The 21,516-nt window shown below is 36.9% G+C and overlaps 1 protein-coding gene across 1 annotated transcript in view; it reads right to left on the bottom strand.

Moving 5' to 3' along the window:
* Window positions 1-21,388, bottom strand: part of CHSY3 (chondroitin sulfate synthase 3) — a 267,680-nt gene extending 246,292 nt beyond the window's left edge. The window contains exons 1-2 of the mRNA XM_038552066.1: window positions 20,581-21,388; window positions 17,913-18,196 (exon numbers count right to left, since the gene is read on the bottom strand). Of these exons, the coding sequence (XP_038407994.1) occupies window positions 17,913-18,196; window positions 20,581-21,388 (1,092 nt within the window). The remainder of the gene's footprint in view (window positions 1-17,912; window positions 18,197-20,580) is intronic.
* Between the last annotated feature and the right edge of the window lie 128 nt (window positions 21,389-21,516).

The raw sequence follows: 21,516 nt of genomic DNA, 5'->3' as shown, positions 1-21,516 counted from the left end.
CTACATTGCTTTTTACACTATCCTAAATCCATCCTTACCCTGGCTTCCATTTTCCCACAGGCTATTACCTTAACTGTTAGAAAGATGCAGACATTCAACTAAATCAAAAATAAGTAATTGTGCCCCAAACCCTAAGGTACCTAGAAATAAACCTAACCAAAGGGTGAAAGATCTGTACTCTTAAAAACTAGAGAACACTTATAAGAAGAAAATTGAAGAGGACACAAAGAAATGGGAAAACATTCCATGCTCATGGATTGAAAGACTGTTAAATGTCTATACTACCCAAGGCAATCAACACATATAATGCAGTCTCTATCAAAATAACACCAGCATGTTCACAGAGCTAGAACAAACAATCCTAGAATTTTTAATGGAACCACAAAAGCCTCCGAATAGCCAAAGCAATCCTAAAAAAGCAAAGCAAACCTGGAGGCATTACGATTCTGGACTTCAAGCTATATGACAAAGCTGTAACCAACAAGACAGTATAGTGGTGGCACAAAAACAGACAGATGCAGAGATTGATGGAACAGAATAGAGAGCCCAGAAATGAACCTACAACTGTATGGTCAAATAATCTTTGACAAAGCAGGGAAGAATATTGAATAGAAAAAAGACAATCTCTTTGACAAATGGTGCAGGGAAAACTGGATAGCCACATGCTAAAGAATGAGACTGGACCACTTCCTTACACCATAAACAAAAATAAATTCAAAATGGATGAAATATCTACATGTAAAAATCAAAATCCTAGAGGAGAACACAGGCAGCAACCTCCTGAGCTAGGCAGTAGTGATTTCTTACTGGACATGTACTGGAGGCAAGGGAAACAAAAGCAAAAATAAACTGTTGGGACTTCATCAAGATAAAAAGCTTCTGCACAGCAAAGGAAACAATAAAAGTAAAAGGCTGTTTATAGAATGGGAAAAGATATTTGTAAATGCCATATATTATAAAGGCTTAGTAACCAAAATCTATAAAGAACTTATGAAACTCAAAACCCAAAAAACAAATAATCCAGTATAGGGTAATACATGTAAATGACTTCAGATTTAATATCAAAAGAGAGAAGGAAGTCTCATTGTGGAGCCCAGAAGAAAGTGGGATCACATCTTTAAGGTGCTAGAGGGAAAAAAACCATAGACTCACAGTTCTATAGCCAATAAAAACATCCTTCAGGAATGAAGGTGAAGTAAAAACAGTCTCAGATGAAGGAAGACAAAAGAAATTCCTTGACAGTTGACCTGCTCTAAAATAACTGGTAAAAGTTCTTCAGAGAGAAGGGAAATGATACCAGAAGTTAACTTGAAATATCAGGAATGAAGGAGGATCAAAAGAAATGGTAAAATCTGGGTTAATTTAACATTCTATTATTTATTATTTGACATGCTCTTGGGTTCTTTAAAATATGTTTTATGGTTGAAAAAAATTGTAACGTTTTCTGAAATGAGAGTGGACCACTTTCTTGTATCACATGCAAAAGAAAATTCAAAACAGATGAAAGACATAAATATGAGACAGGAAACCATCAAAATCCTAGAGGGGAAGATAGGCAGTAACCTCTTTGACATCAGCTGTAGCAACTTCTTACTAGAGATGCCTCCTAAGGCAAGGAAAACAGAAGCAAAAATATATTGGGATTTAATCCAAATAAAAAGCAAGCTTCTTTGCACAGTGAAAGAAACAATGAACAAAACTAAAAGACAACCTATGGAACGGGAGAAGATATTTATAAATGACATATCTGATAAATGGTTAGTATCCAAAATATATCAAGAACTTCTAAAGCTCAACACCCAAAAAAACAAATAATCCAGTTTAAAAAAATGGGCATAAGACATGACTAGAGGGGGATCCCTGGGTAGCTCAGCAGTTTGGGGCCTGCCTTTGGCCCGGGGCCGGATCCTGGAGTCCCAGGATCGAGTCTCGCATTGGGCTCCGGGCATGGAGCCTGCTTCTCCTTCTGCCTGTGTCTCTGCCTCTCTCTCTCTCTGTCTATCATGAATAAATAAATAAATAAAATATTTTTTAAAAAGACATTACCAGACACTTTTGCAAAGTAGCCATCCAGATGACCAACAGACACATGAAAAGATGCTCAATATCACTCTTCCTCAGAAAATACAAATCAAAACTAAAATGAGATATCACCTTATACAAGTCAGAATGGCTAAAATCAACAACACAGGAAACAAGTGTTGGCAAAGATGCAGTGAAAGCAGAATGCTCTATTGTTGGGAATGCAAACAGTTGCAGCCATTCTAAGAAACAGTATATTTATTATTTTTCTTAAAAAGTTAAAAATACAACTACCCTGCAATGTAGCAACTGCACTACTAGATATTTACCCAAAGGATACAAAAATATGAATTTAAAAGGATATATGCACCCCAATGTTGAAAATGACATTATTAACACTAGGCAAATTATGGAAAGAGCCCAAATGCCCATCGACTAATAAGTGGATAAAGAAGATATTGTGCACATACATACATACATACACACAATGGAATACTACTTGGCCACAAAAAGAATGAAGTCCTGCCATTTGCAATGATGTGGACAGAGCTAGAGAGTATAATGCTAAGCAAAGTAAGTCAGTGAGAGAAAAACAAATACCATATGATTTCACTCTTATATGGAATTAAGAAACAAAATGAATGTGGGGGGGGACAAAAGAAAGGAAAACCAAGAAATGGACCCTTAACTATAGGGAACAAACTATGGGTTACTTGAGGAAAGGTGGGGAGGTGGATGGGCTAAATAGGTGATGGGTATTAAGGAGGGCCCTTGTGATGAGCACTTGATTCTGTATGAAAGTGTTCTACACCTGAAACTAATATTACACCATATGTTAACTAACTGGAATTTAAATGAAAACTTGTAAAGAAAATAAAACACATAAAAAACAAAAGAAACATCTGATCAAAATAGCTCTACAAAATGATGCCAGGATTATGCACCAATTTTTTAAGCAGAAGAAAATCTATTAGATCCAGATCTAGATTAATTTTTAATTTGTCCACGCTAGATTAATTCTACTCTACAGAAAAAGCACAGCAAATGTACTAACAAAAAAGTATTTCACAATTCTCTATCATTCCAAAATCTATGACTAATAAATGTATGTACACTGGTCATGAGAATCATATACCGCTAAAATCACTCCTTATTCAACTTACCTAAGGGTTGTAGAAACTGGCTGGAAAACTAGATGTCACAAAGAATCATGCATGTAAATGGCATGTAAAGTGAAATTTAACACTAGTATGGAGAAATGGAAAACCAAAAATGGGATTCACCACTCAAATTCCTAAAAATATTTTTTTCACATAGTATTTTCAGTCACAGATTTTCTTTTGGACAAGGAATAAGGTGAAAGCAAGGGTTCTTTAAAAAATAAAAGTAAAATGGTTTACATAATCAGTAATTATCAGCATCATTACTTACATACTTTATACAACTGATCATTGCTATAAAATAAAACCTGGAGAGCAATGGAACAGATCTGCTTTCCAATATTACCAGACACAATTTACCACTATCAAAGCTGATAAAATCAATTTCACTCATTATTACTGTTTCAAGCAATTCTTCAAATGATGTACTTGGCAAAATTGAACTTTTTGTCTAATTAAAAAGGAGATTTAAGTTTTGTAAGCTTCGTATAGTTGGAAGGTATTTGCCAGGCTGGTTTTGGCATTTAGGAACGCAAAACCATGTGACCTTGTGTTTAAAGTATCAAAACTGAAAATAAGATGATGCATTTTCTCTCTTAATATAGCAATTTGGTTTTACATGAAAGGTGTAATCAAAATTCATACTGTGTCAATAACATTAGGCCAGTGTGGCTGTATTTGTTAGCTAAGGCATCATTTTTGAAACAGATTGGTTTTCTACAAAAAAAGGACCAAAAATTAAAATGTATTTAAATGAGGGTCTTACAGGACCTGATGAAAACACATTTATAGGGTGTGCTTCAAGCAATTCTGCTTTATTATAAAATATCATAATTATTTTATAATTATGTATATATTTGGTATTTCAATTAATACACTATCATTCATTATATTGCTTAACCTTCAAAAAACTAATTTATGGTATGCTGTGAAATGCTCTTTAAATGAAGAAACAGATCAATTCAAACGGATTATTTTTAAAATTAAGAATTAGACAATCTATATGTAGAATCTATATGTAGAATGGAGGGAATATATAAATATTATTGTAACAAATGTGTATAAGAACAAGAGTGATCATCAGTTACATGCTTACAATCAATAAAAGTAAACATTCACAAATACTACTATAAAATGTTTTGTCAGAAAAGCAAATACTAATTAACAAAGTTTATTTGATTACACTGGGTCTTTCTATAGACTTTTCAAAGTCAGCGTTCTCGCCATGATATGACTGACCACAATTTCTTAAGTCTTTAAAGTTATTTAATTAAAATGGGAAGCCAAAATAAGAAAAAGGTTAAACATGAGAAATGAAGAATTTTAAGCAGCTCTAAAAGAAACACATGAATCAATATAAGCAATTATATGGATAGGATATCAAGGATGATGGATTTATGAGATACATAATTAATCTAAGGTTATCCTGTTCTAAATCTATTTGTAAGCAAAGCACCTAAAATTCAATTAAGATACAAAAAAGACTATATGTTCATAAATCCTAAATTCCAGTTTCACAAAGGAAGATATGTATCTTAAAGGATTAAAACACTAAGCTAAAGCCATATCAGATAAAACTTTGTAACGTGATTTCTATATTGTATGAATGAATAATCATAACAAATGTCTTATAAATCTGCAATACATTGCTTTTCTAAAATTATCTAAATTTTCAAGGGAAATAAAAACAACTTTCGTCCACTGCTAAATAATATTGTATAATAAAGTTCCATGCTATATGCTTTAATGACCCAAAATTTGTTTGGTAATCCTATTGTAGAAAACTATACAATAACATAATATATTGCATATAAGATCTGGTAAATAAGGTATAAAAATGGAAGCCCAAATTTATAATTTGACATTTATTATGCTTTATGCCCAATATTCTCTTACTGGCTGCTTAGTAATAAAGCACTTCTATGCCTCCCTATTAAATGTGTCCTCAAGAGCTCATATGTTAATAAATTTACATATGTATATACAAATACACATTTACATTAAATAAATTATACATACGTAACATATAATACAGTAAATTTAATACATATTTTTCACACTAAACATTAATATTCAAGAAATATAAAATGTGTTATTTAAAATAATATAAAATAATACATATTTTATATTTCTAATTCTAAGTCAGTTGGAAAACATGCAACTTTTTTTTTTTTAAAGATTTTATTCATAAGAGACACAAAGAGAGAGGCAGAGACATAGGTAGAGGGAGAAGCAGGCTCCCTGCAGGGAGCCCCATGTTAGACTTGATCCCAGGATGCCAGGATCACACCCTGAGCCAACGGCAGACCCTCCACCACTGAGCCACCTAGGTGCTCCCAGCATGCAACTCTTGATCTCCAAATTTTCTGAGCTTAATGTTGGGTATAGAGATTAAAAAGGGCTAACCATTTGAGGAGTCTCTTACTCTTTTTAAAATTCTATTTATTTGGTTTTTCAGTTTTTGGTTTTCTTTGCACTTGTGATGAGCACTGGGTCTTATATGGATGTACTGAATCACTATATTGTATACCTGAAAGTAATACTACACCGCATGTTAACTGAAATTTGGATAAAAACTTTAAAAAAACAAATTTTTTATAGCTGTCTAGTAAAGGCGGGAATATGTATACTGATTGCAAGCTGTTGCACTGTCCATTTTCCTTTTGCTCTCACACTAGTGAAACAATATCTCTTAAAATAATAATTTAATTTTGTTTTGAACTACTACACAGCATTAAAATAAAAGAGAATGAAGGGCACCTGGGTGGCTCAGTCAGTTAAGGGCCTGACTCTTGATTTCTGCTCAGATCATGATCTCAGGGTTGTGATACCATGCCAGTGGCAGGCTCTGTGCTGAGCATGGAGCCTGCTTAAGATTCTCTCTCCCCCTCTGCCCCTCCTACCTTGTTCTCTCTCTCACTTCCTCCCTTTCTCAAAAAAAAAAAAAAATTAAAGAGAATGAGGATTTTTTATAAGAATGAGATTAATGAGAATGAGGTAATGATATAAGAATAACTCCAAGAAATATTCTTCACTGAAAAAAGCAGCATTCACAGAAAAGCGTATAATATGCCACCTCTTGTGAAAAACACAACTTGCAGAGGTGGGGAATACTGTGCATGCATAGTCTGACATGCAAAAGAAACTCTGGAAAGATGAGTACACAGCTGATAGAGGGAAGGCCTCTCCAGACAGAAGGGGGACAGAAATTGAAAGAGCTTTTAACAGTATCTATTTTTATGCTTTGTTTTTGAACCATATTCTAAGTCCACTGGCTCCAATCACAAATAAAATTTAAATTTTTAAATAATTCAAAAACAAATTACTAATCTTAATAAATTAAATTCCAAGCAAACTTTTTAATCCTATGGCTATGGTACGAGTTTTCTTTTTACATTTTAAACAGTAACTGTTCACCCATGAATGAAGCTTGTGTAAAACAAATGCATTGGGATTCCTGGGTGGTGCAGGTGGTTGAGTCTCAAACTCTTGGTTTCAGCTCAGGTGATGATCTGGGTGTTGTGATATCAAGCCTGGTGTCAGGGTCTGCACTCAGTGCAGAGTCTGCTTAAGATTCTCCTTCTCCTTCTGCCCTTCCTGCTCATGTTCTTTCTCTCTCTCTCATCAATCAATCAATCAATCTTTTTTAAAAATGCCTTTATGTAGTCTGATAATACTTACAATGGAGCCATACTCCTACCTGTCTAACCTAAGAAATTAACAGCTTTGTGGGCCTCACTTTTGTATTTACAAAGGACTTCAAAGCCAAACATGATGTCTGCCTCCATCTCTTACTGCTTTTCCTCTCTGATCTCCATTTTACTACTCTCCTGGCCCCTTCTTCAACTCTAGCTTCTGTTCTGCCTTTGCTGAGTTCTTGACTTGTCCCCTGATCGCTTTTGACTGGAAAGCTTCTCCCTCAGTTATCAGTATGGTTCAAATATCATTTTCTCAGTAAGGCTCACCTAACCACCCTATTTAAAATTACACATCCACTGTCCTGTATTCTTTACTCCCTCCTGTGGTAATTTACTGTCTTTCCCCTCCAGAAAACAAAACAGGGACTTTTGTCCATTTTTTTTTTCCAATTAGAAAAGTGCCAGGAATATTAGTTATTCAATAAGATTGGTTGAATCAACGAATAATGAACAAAACTCAATGTATCCAAAATAAAACTCAATTTTTCTCACCCTCTGCCCAGGCCTGAAATACACGAATCACCCACACTTAGTCTTCCTTTATTCTGGGTCTCTAGGAATAGCACTATCATCTGAATCCAAAACCAAGGAGTTACCTTAAACTCTCCATTCTACTCTACATGGAATCAAGCATCTACTTGTGTTAATTTTCTTTCTTCACTAGCTCTCAATGCCATCTCCTCACCTCTACTTCCACTATGACTCTTTCATCAAAATTCATCTCTTATTGGTGTGGTGCAATAATAGCATCCTGTTTTTTGTCACTATTTCTAGGGACAAAAGCCTCCATTCCATCCTTCCATGTTATACCCACTAACTGTGTAATCTGATCATGGTGTTTACTAATGAAAAACTCGTCAAAGCTACTCATTATTTATGGATCTGATTTTCCACTCTGACTACTCTTTACAATTGCCCAGAAAGATTTTTAACAATATTATGCAAAAGCTCCATTACTACTCTAGTATCTAAACAAATGACATTTCCCCAGGTGATTCCAATAATCAGTGATCTACAAGGTATAATCTTAAACCTTTGAGGATGCTGTACAAGATCTTTCCTGAGTTCTACCAACAGCTATTGAGCGCCATTTCTCCTACTCTCAGATATGCTTGAAGTAAACACACTATTTGTCACCATGCTCTCCTTCGACCTTTGCCTTCCCCATGCATCCTGACTCACCTGGCAAGGTACCTATGCATGACTTCCAGTCTGAAGGAAGCACTGCATTTTGCTGTTTTCTTTGGGGACTTCTTTCCTTATAGTTCTGTTATATCCTATATTTTCCTCTATTCCATTAGTAGACTATAGCATGGACATGAAAATATTTGTTGAAAATGACTGGTAAAAACAAATTTACCCACATAAGTTTTTAAATAAGTTATTGTTTCTGGAATCAAACAGACACCATGATAGCTTTTTTCCTTTTGTGCTCCAATTCAACAATCACAGTTAAAGCAATCAAGTCAATGAAAATATCCCACCTATAATTTTAAGAACTCTATTATTATATATTACTCAAATGTATTACATAAAAAACAGTTATAAAAACTCAAGAATTGCATGGATTAAAAAGTACTTTTTTTCTAAGAATGTTTTAAAATCTATCTTTAATTTTTCTTTTATTAAAAAAAGAGTAATATATGAGCCATGAAAATCAGACCATAAGACAGCCTACAGTTGTGAGTGATGGCTTTAAATTTATGGTCTTAAAATCCACTCACTAACTCCTTGGAACAGATGAGTAACAGAAAGAAATGCAGAGTGCTGATTACTCTCCTATGATGTCCCCCAAAGTAAAACAAAAACAAAAGGTAATTTTTATGGAGTAATGAATAGACTGGATATTCGAATACAAAAAAGTCATTTAAAAAGTTATACAGAGCTCTAAACCCTAGAGCCACATTAGAATCACCTAGGGAGTTTTAAACATTACCCATATGACAAGACTCACCTGTAAGAGATTCTGAATATAATGGGTCAGGGATGGGTTCCAGCACCAGATTTTTTTTTTTTTCAAAGTCCCCCAGGGGATTCAATTGTGCAGTCAGGCTAGGGAAGTACTGAATCAGCATGTTCCCTGTTACAGCAAAGCCCATCTTTCAAAAAGCAATTGCAATAAACCCTTTCCAATCAACGTTATCTCTTTCCCATGAGGGAAAACAGAATATGAACATTGTAAACTGGAAAACATTAATAGTAGTTAAGAGTTATACAGGACTTATATGAAGCATTATTCTAAGGGCTTCTAATACATTGACCTTTTTATGCCTCACAATGGCTCTGTAAAGCTGGCACTATGTTATGCCATTCTGCTTCTACGAAAATAGCTAACAGTTGCAGAATACTTAACACTGCCAGGCATTATTCTGAGTGCTGTTATATACATTGATTCATCTAATCTTCACAACTGTTCTATGAGGTAGGTACTGCGATTGTAACGATTTGATAGAAAGGCACAGAGAAACTAAATTACTGTCTAGCGCTTTACAGCTAGTGAATGGTAGAGCTGGGATTTGAAGCCAAGTATTCTAGCTCTAGATTTTATTAAAAACCAAAATCCTACTGACCTGTGCTCTACGAAAGGCACAAAATATATTAATACACAATAAAATCACTACACGTCTTTATCTTACTCATCTTCAGGAAATATTAACACTAATGTGAGAGGAAAAAGGAAGGATCATGTGATCCCAGTTCCAAAACAGGCATCACTGGTGAACCCAACTGGAGCTTTTATGACTTAGAATGAAAAAGAATTTAGAAGGATGACAAAGATGGGAAACCCAACTCTAGAAGACATGAAAGCAAGAGACTGGTTAGAAGCCAGGCCCCTCCTCCTTGTGAGCTCCATGAAGACAAGGAAGGTCTATGTTTGCTCACTGCTGACAGTGCTCAATAAATACATATAAGCAAATGAAATCAGCTAGCTACAGAAGATGTGAGACAACTGAATTCAAAGCAGGCTTTTTATCTTAACGCTGTATTTTTCTCATATTTCACAATACCCATAATGTATACCTTTATTCTATATAAAACTTATTTCTGTATAATAGATTATATTAGAATATACTTTTTTATTCAAATGTTGATCTTTCGACATTTTAATTTGTGTATGCAAATTTTACCATAAAATTAATTTATATTATATAAAAACTTAACAATTATATTCATATAATTTTTTAAAAGATTTTATTTATTCATGAGAGACACACAGAGAGAGAGAGGCAGAGACACAGGCAGAGGAAGAAGCAGGCTCCCCACAGGGAGCCTGATGCAAGACTCTATCTCTAGGGAAAACGACCTGAGCTAAAGGCAGACATTCAACCACTCAGCCAACTGGGTGCCCTTATATTTATAGAATGTATATAATTATTATATGATAAATTATTAATTAAAACAGACATTTCTAATAATCAACTCAATAGCTATGTAACCACATTGCTAATTCTAGGCCAAGTTGTTAGGAATTCTCTTGGGCCTGACTCTGTGCTCCTCAGATGGGATGGCCATTGGGTTTCTGACGTGGTTTGACTTCTTCATTTGTAGCTGGTGTCTCTATCATCCTCTTGATGAACAAAACACAATCATATATCTATTCTTAACCAATGACACAACAGATGCACTCTGGGTTCTCACCAGACAACATGCATGATTCAAATTTCCTGTTGGCCAACCTAATGTACAACATCTTAGTGAGAAGTAATATCCATTTTAAAATTTTAAAATAAAATCAAGTAAGTCACCAGACAATGATGCACCTGAACATAACTGCATTGTTTCTTTTTTTTTTTTTAAGATTTTATTTATTTATTCATGAGAGACACAGAGAGAGAGAGAGAGAGAGAGAGGCAGAGACACAGGCAGAGGGAGAAGCAGGCTCCATGCATGGAGCCCGACGTGGGACTCGATTCCAGGTCTCCAGGATCATGCCCTGGGCTGAAGGGAGCACTAAACTGCTGAGCCACCCCGACTGCCCAACTGCATTGTTTCCAAGTAGAACTCCTTCAGTAGAACTGCCCTTCTGTGTTGCATTCCTGGTTTATGTTGAGGAGATTAATAAGAAACATGGAAGTAAATCATCCTATTATACTCACAGACGTGGTGCTGAGTGTTGTAATCCCTCAGAGCCCCTCTCTGTTCTATGGGAAAGATTTCTTTCAGATCTCAATATTTAGATAAGTTAGTGTTCTCTTTAATACCAGCTAAAAAGGAGCCTAAAATATTTTTAATATCATTTTTCTTAATTTTTACATCTTTGTTTTTCCATTATTTCTCCACATATTAATTTTATTGTATATTACTTTTATTAATATGTATCTATTTTTAAAACTCTTTTTAAGGTACTGATGCTCTATAAATAATTAGGGCTAAAAATAAAGAATAAAACTGAAAGACACAATGAAAAATTCATGTACTATGGGTGGTAAAGAATGAGAGACACAGCTTTCAAAATTATGAGTGATGAGTAGGAATTTTAGAATATCAAGGAATTAAGAAATCCATTTCATTGATTAGTTAGCTCCAAAACAATGCTTACAGATTTTTTAATACTATTTTGACCAGTTAATTAGAATTTATAATATATTTATTTTACTATAAAGTCCAACACCTTTGCAAAACAGGGTAACCTTAAATAAATGTCATGATTCAAAATGATTTATAAGTGGTTAAGCCTTAACTAGAGTGTTAATAGTTAGGATAGTGATTGAACACAACGTTAGAATTCTGAAGAACTGCAACCCCCCAACTGTTCAGTTTACTGAGATTTTCTTACTGTTTAATATCAAATAATGACCCAGATGCCTGAAGATACTGATTTTTTTTATTTTAATGAAGTTCCTGTTTAGCTCCAATATCCCATTATTAAAAGGTACACCTTTATGCAAAACAAGGAACATGCTATAATCAAAGTAAAATGTCGTATTAGTTATATGACTGAATACATCTCTTTGTATAATGAGCACTAATTTACTAGATAGAAAAAAGAGTGAAGTAAATGTTTTACAAAATATAGGTTTTTGGAGATCAAGACAAAAGAAGTAGAAGTAAAAAACTGACTTGGAATTTCTTCAGGAATTTAGTATATTTGTGATCAATTTAGGAAGAATATTCAAAGTTTTTAAACTAAAATTAATATTTATGTTATCGCAGAACTTATTTCAAAATTGTGTGGAGGCATCTACCTAACTATTTTTCACAACTTGTAGGAATCATCTTCTTGTAAAGCACATACTGTCACAATTCAGGTGATAAGGCATCAGTTAACAATAAAAATAAACTAGCTACGACTACAAAATATGAAAAACCATACCTTGTTTCTCCTTCAACCTGGAATGCAATTTCATTTTGTACAAGGTTGAAAACAATGTGGCAGAAAAGAAACTGCATAAAATCAATGCATGATGATTTCATGTGACAAGTGGAATGGGGGTGGGAAGAGTAGGTGTGAGAAGCTTACTGCTTTTAGTTAAAAACTAAACTGTGACTGAATAAGAACCAAGAAAAGAAGTTTGAAAAACTGAATTTTAGATCAAAATCCCCACTTATGCTTTTCCATACATATTAATATACTTTAGGGGCATCAACCATGTTCATGATACAGCAAAATTAGCATTACAGAGGAATGAAGCCCATAAGTAATAGCAAGATGCTAAGAAGGATGTGCAACAGTCCTTTACGAATGGCATAGATATTTTAACCTTAATGGTTATGTTATGAAGAAGTTATATATAGTTAAGGTTTTTATGGTGTAGCTCTCTGGTATTACAAGCCCAGAGAAACACTTTCAGAACATATCCTTTTGTGAAATAATGGAATCTTCTAGGGTGTTTATAGCCTTTAGGGGGCCAAGATTAGACATAAGACATTCTGGCTTGAAATTAACTCTTTAAGGAATCTAATAAAAAACCTGTTTAGTCATAAGAAATGGTTTTTTAAACCCATAGAGAAATATTTTTTATCAACAAAGAGCTACATTTTATTTGAAACAACATTTAATTGAATGAAATAAAGATATATATGTTCTCTGGCTCCATTAAGTATAAACATTAAAAAGATAAATACACGCTATTCCAAAGATAAGTCTTAGACTATGAAACGTAAAACTCCCTCACAGGGAGAGAAAGAATCATTGAAATTAAAATCACTTTAATGCTTGAATATAAAAGATCTTACTGAAACAAAAACCAAAGAAACACAACTTCCAATTCTGCTAAGACACGGGCTGAAAGTGAATTGTTTAAACTTTTTCCTTTAACAGCAGGGACTTTCTAGGTACTAAAAAACATACCTAAAACAAAGAAAGTTTAACTATTCTAATGATATACAAATTCTAACAGCCAAGGTGAAAAAAAATAATTCTTCTGTAAATTACAGTATTTAAAATACACATCTCATTCTCACTAGAAGATCAGTTCATTTTCTAGAGACTATTTTAATAAAAATTTCAACATGTGGATTATCTGTCTCAAAATATCAGGACTCTATGTATACCTGGGCCAGGCAGTTAGAAAAAACATGCAAGGAGAGCTTGGTGTTAGAAACAGGACCTGAAGGAGACTAAAGACCGTCTGTCTCTACTAAAGGCATCAAAAAACAAAAACAGAAAACCTTAAAACACTCTATGAGCCAAACAATGTTTAAGAGCCATATGCAGCCTCCCAAGCTGCCAGATTGTAGCTCAGATAACTAGGAAAACAGTAGCTAAGACAGAGCTCTACCAAAAAAGTCAGTAGATGCCAATAAATTCTCACACTCACAGAGTGAATAAAATAGAATGATTTCTCACGAACATGCTTCAGTTAGTAATCTTTACTTAAACAATTTGAGGTATAAATGAGCACAAAAGCAACCCATCAAGTGTGTTGATTAACATCTGCCATATGTCCTTAGAATCTAGATGTTTCTCCCTCCAAGCAGCAAAGGGAGAATCCTAATTTTGACTGTCCAATGGTCTCAGGCACACAGAGAACCAATCCACCTGAGGCTCACCAGCAACCAAAGGCCTTTTAACTCAGAAGAGGTCAAGGGACTCTTGGGCCCTAAGTATGATCTTGGCACACATCACATGATCTCTTGCAATACTGGGATTGGCCAACAAAGCACGTTAATTTAATGAGAACTTGATGAAAAGCAGAGCATACCAAAATGCATTTGTAATCTATTTTATATATCATTAAATATAGAAGGAAAAAAGTACAAGGGAAGGAGATGGTAGAGAGAGAAACAAAGCAAGAAGCTCATGGGTAAGACATATTATCCCAGACTACCAGGACCTTACCCTGGTAGGAAGTGAAGCTATCATTTCCTGAAAAAGTGAGCAACATCAGAATGAGGTTCTACATACTAGAAAGAAAAGCTCCTGGGTATTCATATAAATTGACTGCAGAATGAGATACTACTAACTTCCTTTCCTTCTGAAAATTCCAGAGAAAATCAGAAAAAAAAAAAAAAGCCATTGTTGTGCCAACTGATCTAGAAATGTATGCTTTAATTTTTTTTTAACAGAGAGTCTGATCTATTTGGGATTCCTTAAATATGTATATTAGATAATCACTTGTTAAATAATACTTTCTGCATTATCTCCTTAAGATAAGCTATTAATATGGTGGTCAAAGACTGAAGCAAATATTTGTAATGCATCATTTAAATATACAAACTTCCATGTTTTATAATAAGTTCTACTGACATTGGATTCCCTATACTACTACAGTACCAAAACATTGGTTTCTTGTTCTTTGCCAAAAAAGCGTAAACTTGGACTCTTTAACCGAAAAGAATTCAGTTTATTTTTAGTTTGACTCTTTTGATATAGATAAATCACTCATTATTAATACTTACTAAATGAAATAGAATACCGATGAATCCATATTATACATAATATAGTACACGATCTATTCAGCAACAGTATGACAATAACTAACATCTACTGACAATTTACGAGGTGCCAAACACTGTATTAAGGGCTTTACATAGATCATTTTGCCATTTCACTTAATCTCCAACAGTAGATACTGTTACAATCTCTAATATCAGTTGAATTAAACAAGGCTCAAAGAAGTAATTTATAAAAGGCAACAGAAAAAAAAAAAGGCAACAGAACTCAAACCAAGTTCAAGTTTACCCTCTCTTTTTCTCAATTATGCTTAATTGTAAATACAAAGAAAGTACACTTTCACTGAGCAGTAAAGAATTCTAGAAGATTCCATGGTTTTATAAAAAAACATAATTTATAATAAAGAAAAGCTACATTGTCTATATAGTTTAATAGATTTGTCCAATTCTCTTCGTGAAAGATTTGCAAGTCTGTTCACCACTTTTAAGAGATAAAAATCAATCATGAATGTTTCATATATTCAAACTCAAAAAATCGTGGATTGTGCTCTTAACTCTGCTTGAACTTTTACTAGGAGAAAAAGCCAAACAGAATCCTGATATCCATAAAAGAGATAAAGGAAATTTAAGATTTTAAGAGAATTCCACCACAGATGGTTCTTTCAAAAGAAATATGAAAGCAAAGTTAAGGATCAATTTCATAACTTGTTATATGACCAGATACAAAAATCTCACCTTTGCTGAGGATGCCAATGCACAGTAGAATAGATTACTTTTCCCATATAATGTGAACAGTAGCAGAGAATGGACATGATCTGAACTAACCTAAAATCCAAACTGGAAACCCCTAGTTTGACTGTGATCCAATTGACCTAATCAGGTGTCTCATTAACAAAGAACACCTTTGTTTGGCTGTGATCCAATTGACCTAATCAGGTGTCTCAAAACGGAGAACAACATCCTAATATTAAAATGTTGAAATTACAACTTAATTGTGTATTTATCTTTACTGAATGTATTAACAGATATTGTTTAATATGTCCCCTGGTAATGGAAATTTTCCATCATTCCTTTAAATAAGACTTTGAGACTTTGTATTACCAAATTGATGCCTCCTTTAAAATAAATACTGTTTAAATACTCTTTAAAAACTGAAATTCCAAAACAAAACTATACAACTGTTTAGCAAAACAAAGTGAATAGCACAACTTCAGAAAAAAAGTATTTTCTACTGGCAGGAAAAACGGTAGAAATGATTTTCCACATACAGATTGTGAAGTCAGTGATGTCCTAGTATGAGTCCAAAATAAAATGTATTTTGAAAATTTAATGAATATATTGTGATCATGAAGTTACATCTTGTAAGATTTGGAATCCCTTGGCTTATCTATTCTTTTATGTCAGTTTATGATAAGATGTAAAATTCCACTTATTCTAACATAGAGTATGCACATCTACGAGAATTCCCATCCATTTTAATCAGAACAAATGCCTATTTTAAAAATAAATATTAAGTCAATTCTTCGGCACATAGGTTACCTGAGCATATTTTACTCTCTTGGAATATAAATGAGTACATGGCTAGGTGAAGACTATGCTTTCATAGCATAATCAATGAAAACATGAGGGGAAGGACATTTAAACAAAAGGTCTGTTAAAACTTTCTATGTGATATTAAGCCAATAAAGTATCAGATAAAACACAATAAATTCCCACCTTTATTTTTAAATATGGTTAATTTTGTTTAATCATCCACACAGAACAAATGTCTCCAAAATATCTTCATACAAACAAAATCAACCTAATGTGTTTTCTATACTACTTATTTTTTGCCTTCTAGTTAGTTTTACATTACATGGAGAAACACAAATATGTTTCAATAAGTTTATTCTAAAATACCTATTTTTAACTATAATGTTCTTGCATATATTTTATTCTACAGGGTAGTCATAGTTTTACAAAAAAAATTTACTCTCTTATCATACCAAAGGAATGAGGTATATAATATTTTAAATTTGCATAGTATGTAATCCAAATAAATGGTTGCTGATAATTTTTACTTTCTATAATAAATAGAAGAAATATTCCCCCAAAGTATAAATACCATAAAGTAAAAAAATTAAAGTGGGATTACACTTCCAAAAGAAGAGTGAATAGGACTGCACAATCTTGAGGTATCGTGACTTCACAAGGAACATATTTTTATGTTTCTTCTGTACCAGGAGACATGAAAAATTTGAAAAGATAAATAAATAAGTTAAGTTGTAATTTACAAATGTGTGCATTGGGTAGCTGAAGTGTATCAAACCCCAAATACTTAAAAACCAAACTATTGGAAAGTGCAATACACTATTTAAATGTTAAATCCAATTTTTACTAAGATTATCTTTTAGGAAAACTAATTTAAATAAAATTATATTTCATTTCAAAACAAATTTCTGAAGGAAAAAAAAAATCCCAGGTATTTCATAAAGCTAATTATCACAATAAAAGAACAGTTCATAAAGGATGATCTAAGTAATAGCTGCTGTTCAGGAAATGGAGTAAGAGCAGACAGAGACCAATTTTAAGCAATCAATCATAATATTAAAGTTACTTAACATCATCATAACTACTTCTGTTTTCCCAGGGAAGTAATTCCCTTTATTTTGTGAATAAATCTATCATAAATGATATATAATGAGTTAACTTTTCCTACACTTTAAAAAAACAGCATGTTAAATTTCCACATGAAAATCTTTCAAGAAAGAATTTTCAGATTTTAACTATTTGGAAACAAAGAGATGTGATTATATACCTAACCAAAACAACAACAGCAACAACCAACCAAGTACCAAATGCTAAAGGCAGTAACAACCCGAGAGAATGAAATCAGTCCTCTTGTTAGAGACCGGAAATGGATAAGCATGTATGTAAACACCAGAAAATCAAATAGATGGAAAGTAGCATCTTCCAAAGGTGTGACCATTTATATAGGCTGCTACTTAAAGCTGAGGGTCATGCTAAAATACTTCAATCGGTCTCAGCCCTGTGAAGAAAGTTGTCTTCCACAACCACTCTTGTGTCCATTCCTGGCTGCTTCTATCATTTTCAAGCAAATAAAAAGATACTGAGAAATTAAACAAAATCACTGCCCCAGATTATGAATTGGCATGCACCTGTAACACATGAACATTTTCATCACAGACTGTCTTACCTCATAAGACCATACACACTGAGTCCCGCCGAAGCGTCGAACACATCTTCCTACTTCGACGTCCTCATGAGTGGTGTACATTTCTCTGAGGCATTCACCAATATGCGGCACCATCCTCCTGAGAACCTCTCGGCTGAAGATCATGCCAGGTCCCCCCATACAGAAGTTCTCTCCAGGCTCCAGCCCCAATTTTCCAAGTTCTTCAATATTTCCCAGGCCAGTCTGACCCAGGTAGAGAGGCTTGCTGCTATTCAGTGATCGAAGAAACTCTTCTAACTTATCACCTACAAAGAGAAAGGCAACAGTCACTCCTTTTCCTCATTTCATAATTATTTAGAATGTACAAAGTAAGAGAAAGAACTTCAACACTCCCCGAAAGTCACACTACAATTGAAAAAAATACCTCTTTGAATATTCTATTATTTTAAAACTACTAATTTTCAGTTACTAATTAAATCATAATGGAATGTTATCAATCTTTTAATCAAGGTCACTGATAAGCCTTAAGAAGTCTAACAACAGTCAGACTTTGTTTTGTAAAAGGTGAGCTAATGACAAGAATAATGACAAATTTCTTAACATATATTTGAAGTAATGATAATTTTTTCAGAAAACAATGTTATATTTAGTATTGACTGACAGACTGTTGATATTCAATAAATATTTTTTCCCTGATAATTGACTTAGTTGCGTTTTTGTCCTTAACTTCACATTACTGAACAGTCACATATATATACCCAAAAGCTGAGAGAGGATATTAAAGTCTCTTGGAATTTAACTTTGGAAAACATCTTTTCAGAAAAAAATAAATATTTGTTAAAAATTAAATAACTTACAGTACCTAAGTTCATCAAGAAAAACTATTAAACTATTTAAAAGTAAAACTCTGTAGCTAAAGCAGTTTGAAGACATTAGGCATTCTACAAAGTGATACAATGAGGTAGTCACCTTCTTTATATTCCCAGTCAGCATCTTTAACTATCATTTTTTTTGATGAGCCTGGCACTTGAAGTCATTTATCTTGATTCCATGCCTCACCCCTTGGATCTCAATGAGTTTGGGCTATTATTGGGTTCTTAATACAAAATACATTTCATTCTTAATAGAAATGGAAAGACTACGGCACTTCAGTGTTCTGAAGGACAGTCTTTCAAAGCATTGAGAGAAATGACAGAAGTAGCTGCTGTTAATGCATTTTAGAAATACTCTGCAAAGTATGGCAAACTCCTGCCAGGAAGCCTTTGTGATTTTAATGAGGCACAGAAGAGAAGGGGGCTACACAATAAAGGATTTATCGCTTACAAATATAGATATCTGTACATATGAAATCTATAAAAGTGTTTTCATTAGAAATGCAATCATTTATTTTTATATCGAATTATCAATGGAATGACTTCACTCTTCCCAATCTCACCCCAAGAAATCCCTAGTTACTACTCTACACTCACTCCCTGAGCCAAAATGTAACAGATCTTAGATCTTGTTCGTTTTCCCTTGAATCAGGTGAAAGACTACCTAGATCAGGAGAAAGCAATGAGGCTACAAGAGAGGTAGGTATACGCTAGGAAGGGCTGCCTCCCTTTGACCAATCCATCTCTATCTCCGCTACGGGCAGGACTGGAAAGATTTACTCCGTCCGGCTCTTAGGAACTCGTCTATGCTGAGTTTAGAAATCTCTGGCCAAAGCCACCCACACCCAGGGTGAAGGACCGCGCCTCTTTCAAAACTGACAAAGTTTTCTCCTGCTGTGGCTGTGCGTGGTTTTGGAAAGGACTTCCAGGCTCCGCTCATCGCCGCAGCCACCGAAACAGATTGGAAAGGATCCACACTAGTGTATATACAGCCTGGAGCTCCTGGGATCTGGAGAGTTCAACGAGCGCTGTCCCCTTCTCCACCGCCAATTTCTAAAGACACATTCATCTCCTCGGGGTTTTACAGAGGTGCGGCGGGGGCGGGGGGGGGGGCCGTGGTGGTGGCAGCGGCTGGAGGGAGGGGAGCGCTGGAGCGGTGTGGGGGTGCTCAAGGACTCCCAGGGCGTGGTGGGTCGCGACAGAGGGAAGGAAACGCACAGGAAACGGTCCGGAACAGCGAGAAATGATGCCTTAATCTCACCAGCTCCTAAACTGCGCTAGGTCCAAAGAAGACAAAAGGACTGTAGGCTACAGCCAGCACACCCTCTCCAGACAGGCTCTCGCCCGCGCGCCCGGTCTTCCTTTTCATCACCGAGGACACGCCCCTCTGGACAGATTTGGGAAACTACTCCCACCCGGGGCTGTCCGAGCAGGACAGCGTGGGACTAGCCTTTGGCTAAGGCTGAAGTCCCCTGCCACACCGCTCTCCCACACAGTGCAGGGTAGGGGCAAGCGCTGGGCGGAGGCGAGCACAGCAAGAGTGAGGAGGGCGAATAAAGCCGGTCAGGTGTGAGGGGGGGTCCAGACCGCAGGAGGGAAGGAGGAGTGGACGAGGGATGGTGGGCGGGGGCGGGGGCGGGGGGGGGACGGCAGGCCGGGGGCTGCAGGAGCCCCGAGCAGAGCACGTGCCGACGAGCAGCAGAGAGGGGCTGGGCCGGGGCCGGGGCCGGGGCCGGGGCCGGCTGCAGAGAAACGGGGGAAGGGGGGCGCGGGAGAGGAGGGGCGGGCAGGCGGGACAGCTGGCGCTGGGAGGTCACCTTTGATGTAGACGTCGTCGTCGGCGCGCATAAACCACTCATACTTGTCCAGGTAGTGGTCGTGCATGTACTTGATCATCATGAAGGACTTTTTCTGGGGAGGGTAGGAGTCGTCCACCCCCGGGAGCGCGATGACAGGCAAGGGTGGCGGGGGCTGGCTCGCGCCCGCGTTCGGGGACTGCTCACTGGAAAAAAACTCCACGCGGCCGGGGATGAAGCGCGCCCAGGTCCGCTGCGCCGCCAGCGCGCGGCTGCCCAGGTACTTCTGCGCGGTCATCACTCCCACGTACAGGAAATCCCGGGGTCGGGAGCTCGGGGCGGCGGCGCCCCCGTCCCCACTGCCGTTGTGGTTACTCCCCGGCCGGCCGCTTCTCCGCGGCCCAGCCGCGCCCCCGTCCTCCTCCTCGGGGTCCCCTTCGGCCACGGGGGCGCCTGGCAGCCCCGTTGCGCCCTCGGGCTCGCGTCCTCGCCGCCGCTGCTGCAGCGGGGCTGGCTGTTGCCAGGGGCTGCTCCGGAAACTGGTCACCCCGGGCGCTGCCTCGGGCAGCGGCGGCCCCGGGAGCTCCGGGCGCGCGGGGGGCGCCGACTGCTCCGGCCGCGGCCGGGGCTGAGGTTGGGGGAGCGGCTGCTGCGCGCCGGCGCCGGGGCCCGCGGCCGAGCGGCCGTAGTAGGAGCAGAGGCTGGAGCCGCGTCTCTTCCTCTCGCTCAGCTCCGCCACCCTGGGGGCGATGAGCCAGGACGCGGCGGTGAAGCCCAGCACGAGCCCCAGCGCCACGCTCATCCACGGGCGGCGGGAGCGCACGGCCATCGCGACTGCCCGCGGCGCGGGCGCTGGCCCAGCGGCTGTGGCGCTGCGCGCGGGTCCCCCCGCTGACACCCGCCCCTCCTCCGCCTCGGCGCCCCCAGCCGGGGCCGCTGCCCGCAGCCGAGGCGCCG

Source organism: Canis lupus, chromosome 11 (genome assembly GCF_011100685.1).
Source record: "Canis lupus familiaris isolate Mischka breed German Shepherd chromosome 11, alternate assembly UU_Cfam_GSD_1.0, whole genome shotgun sequence".
Classification (NCBI taxonomy): Eukaryota; Metazoa; Chordata; class Mammalia; order Carnivora; family Canidae; genus Canis; species Canis lupus.
Note: the sequence above shows the minus strand (reverse complement) of the source record. Positions and strands in the feature narration are given on the sequence as shown.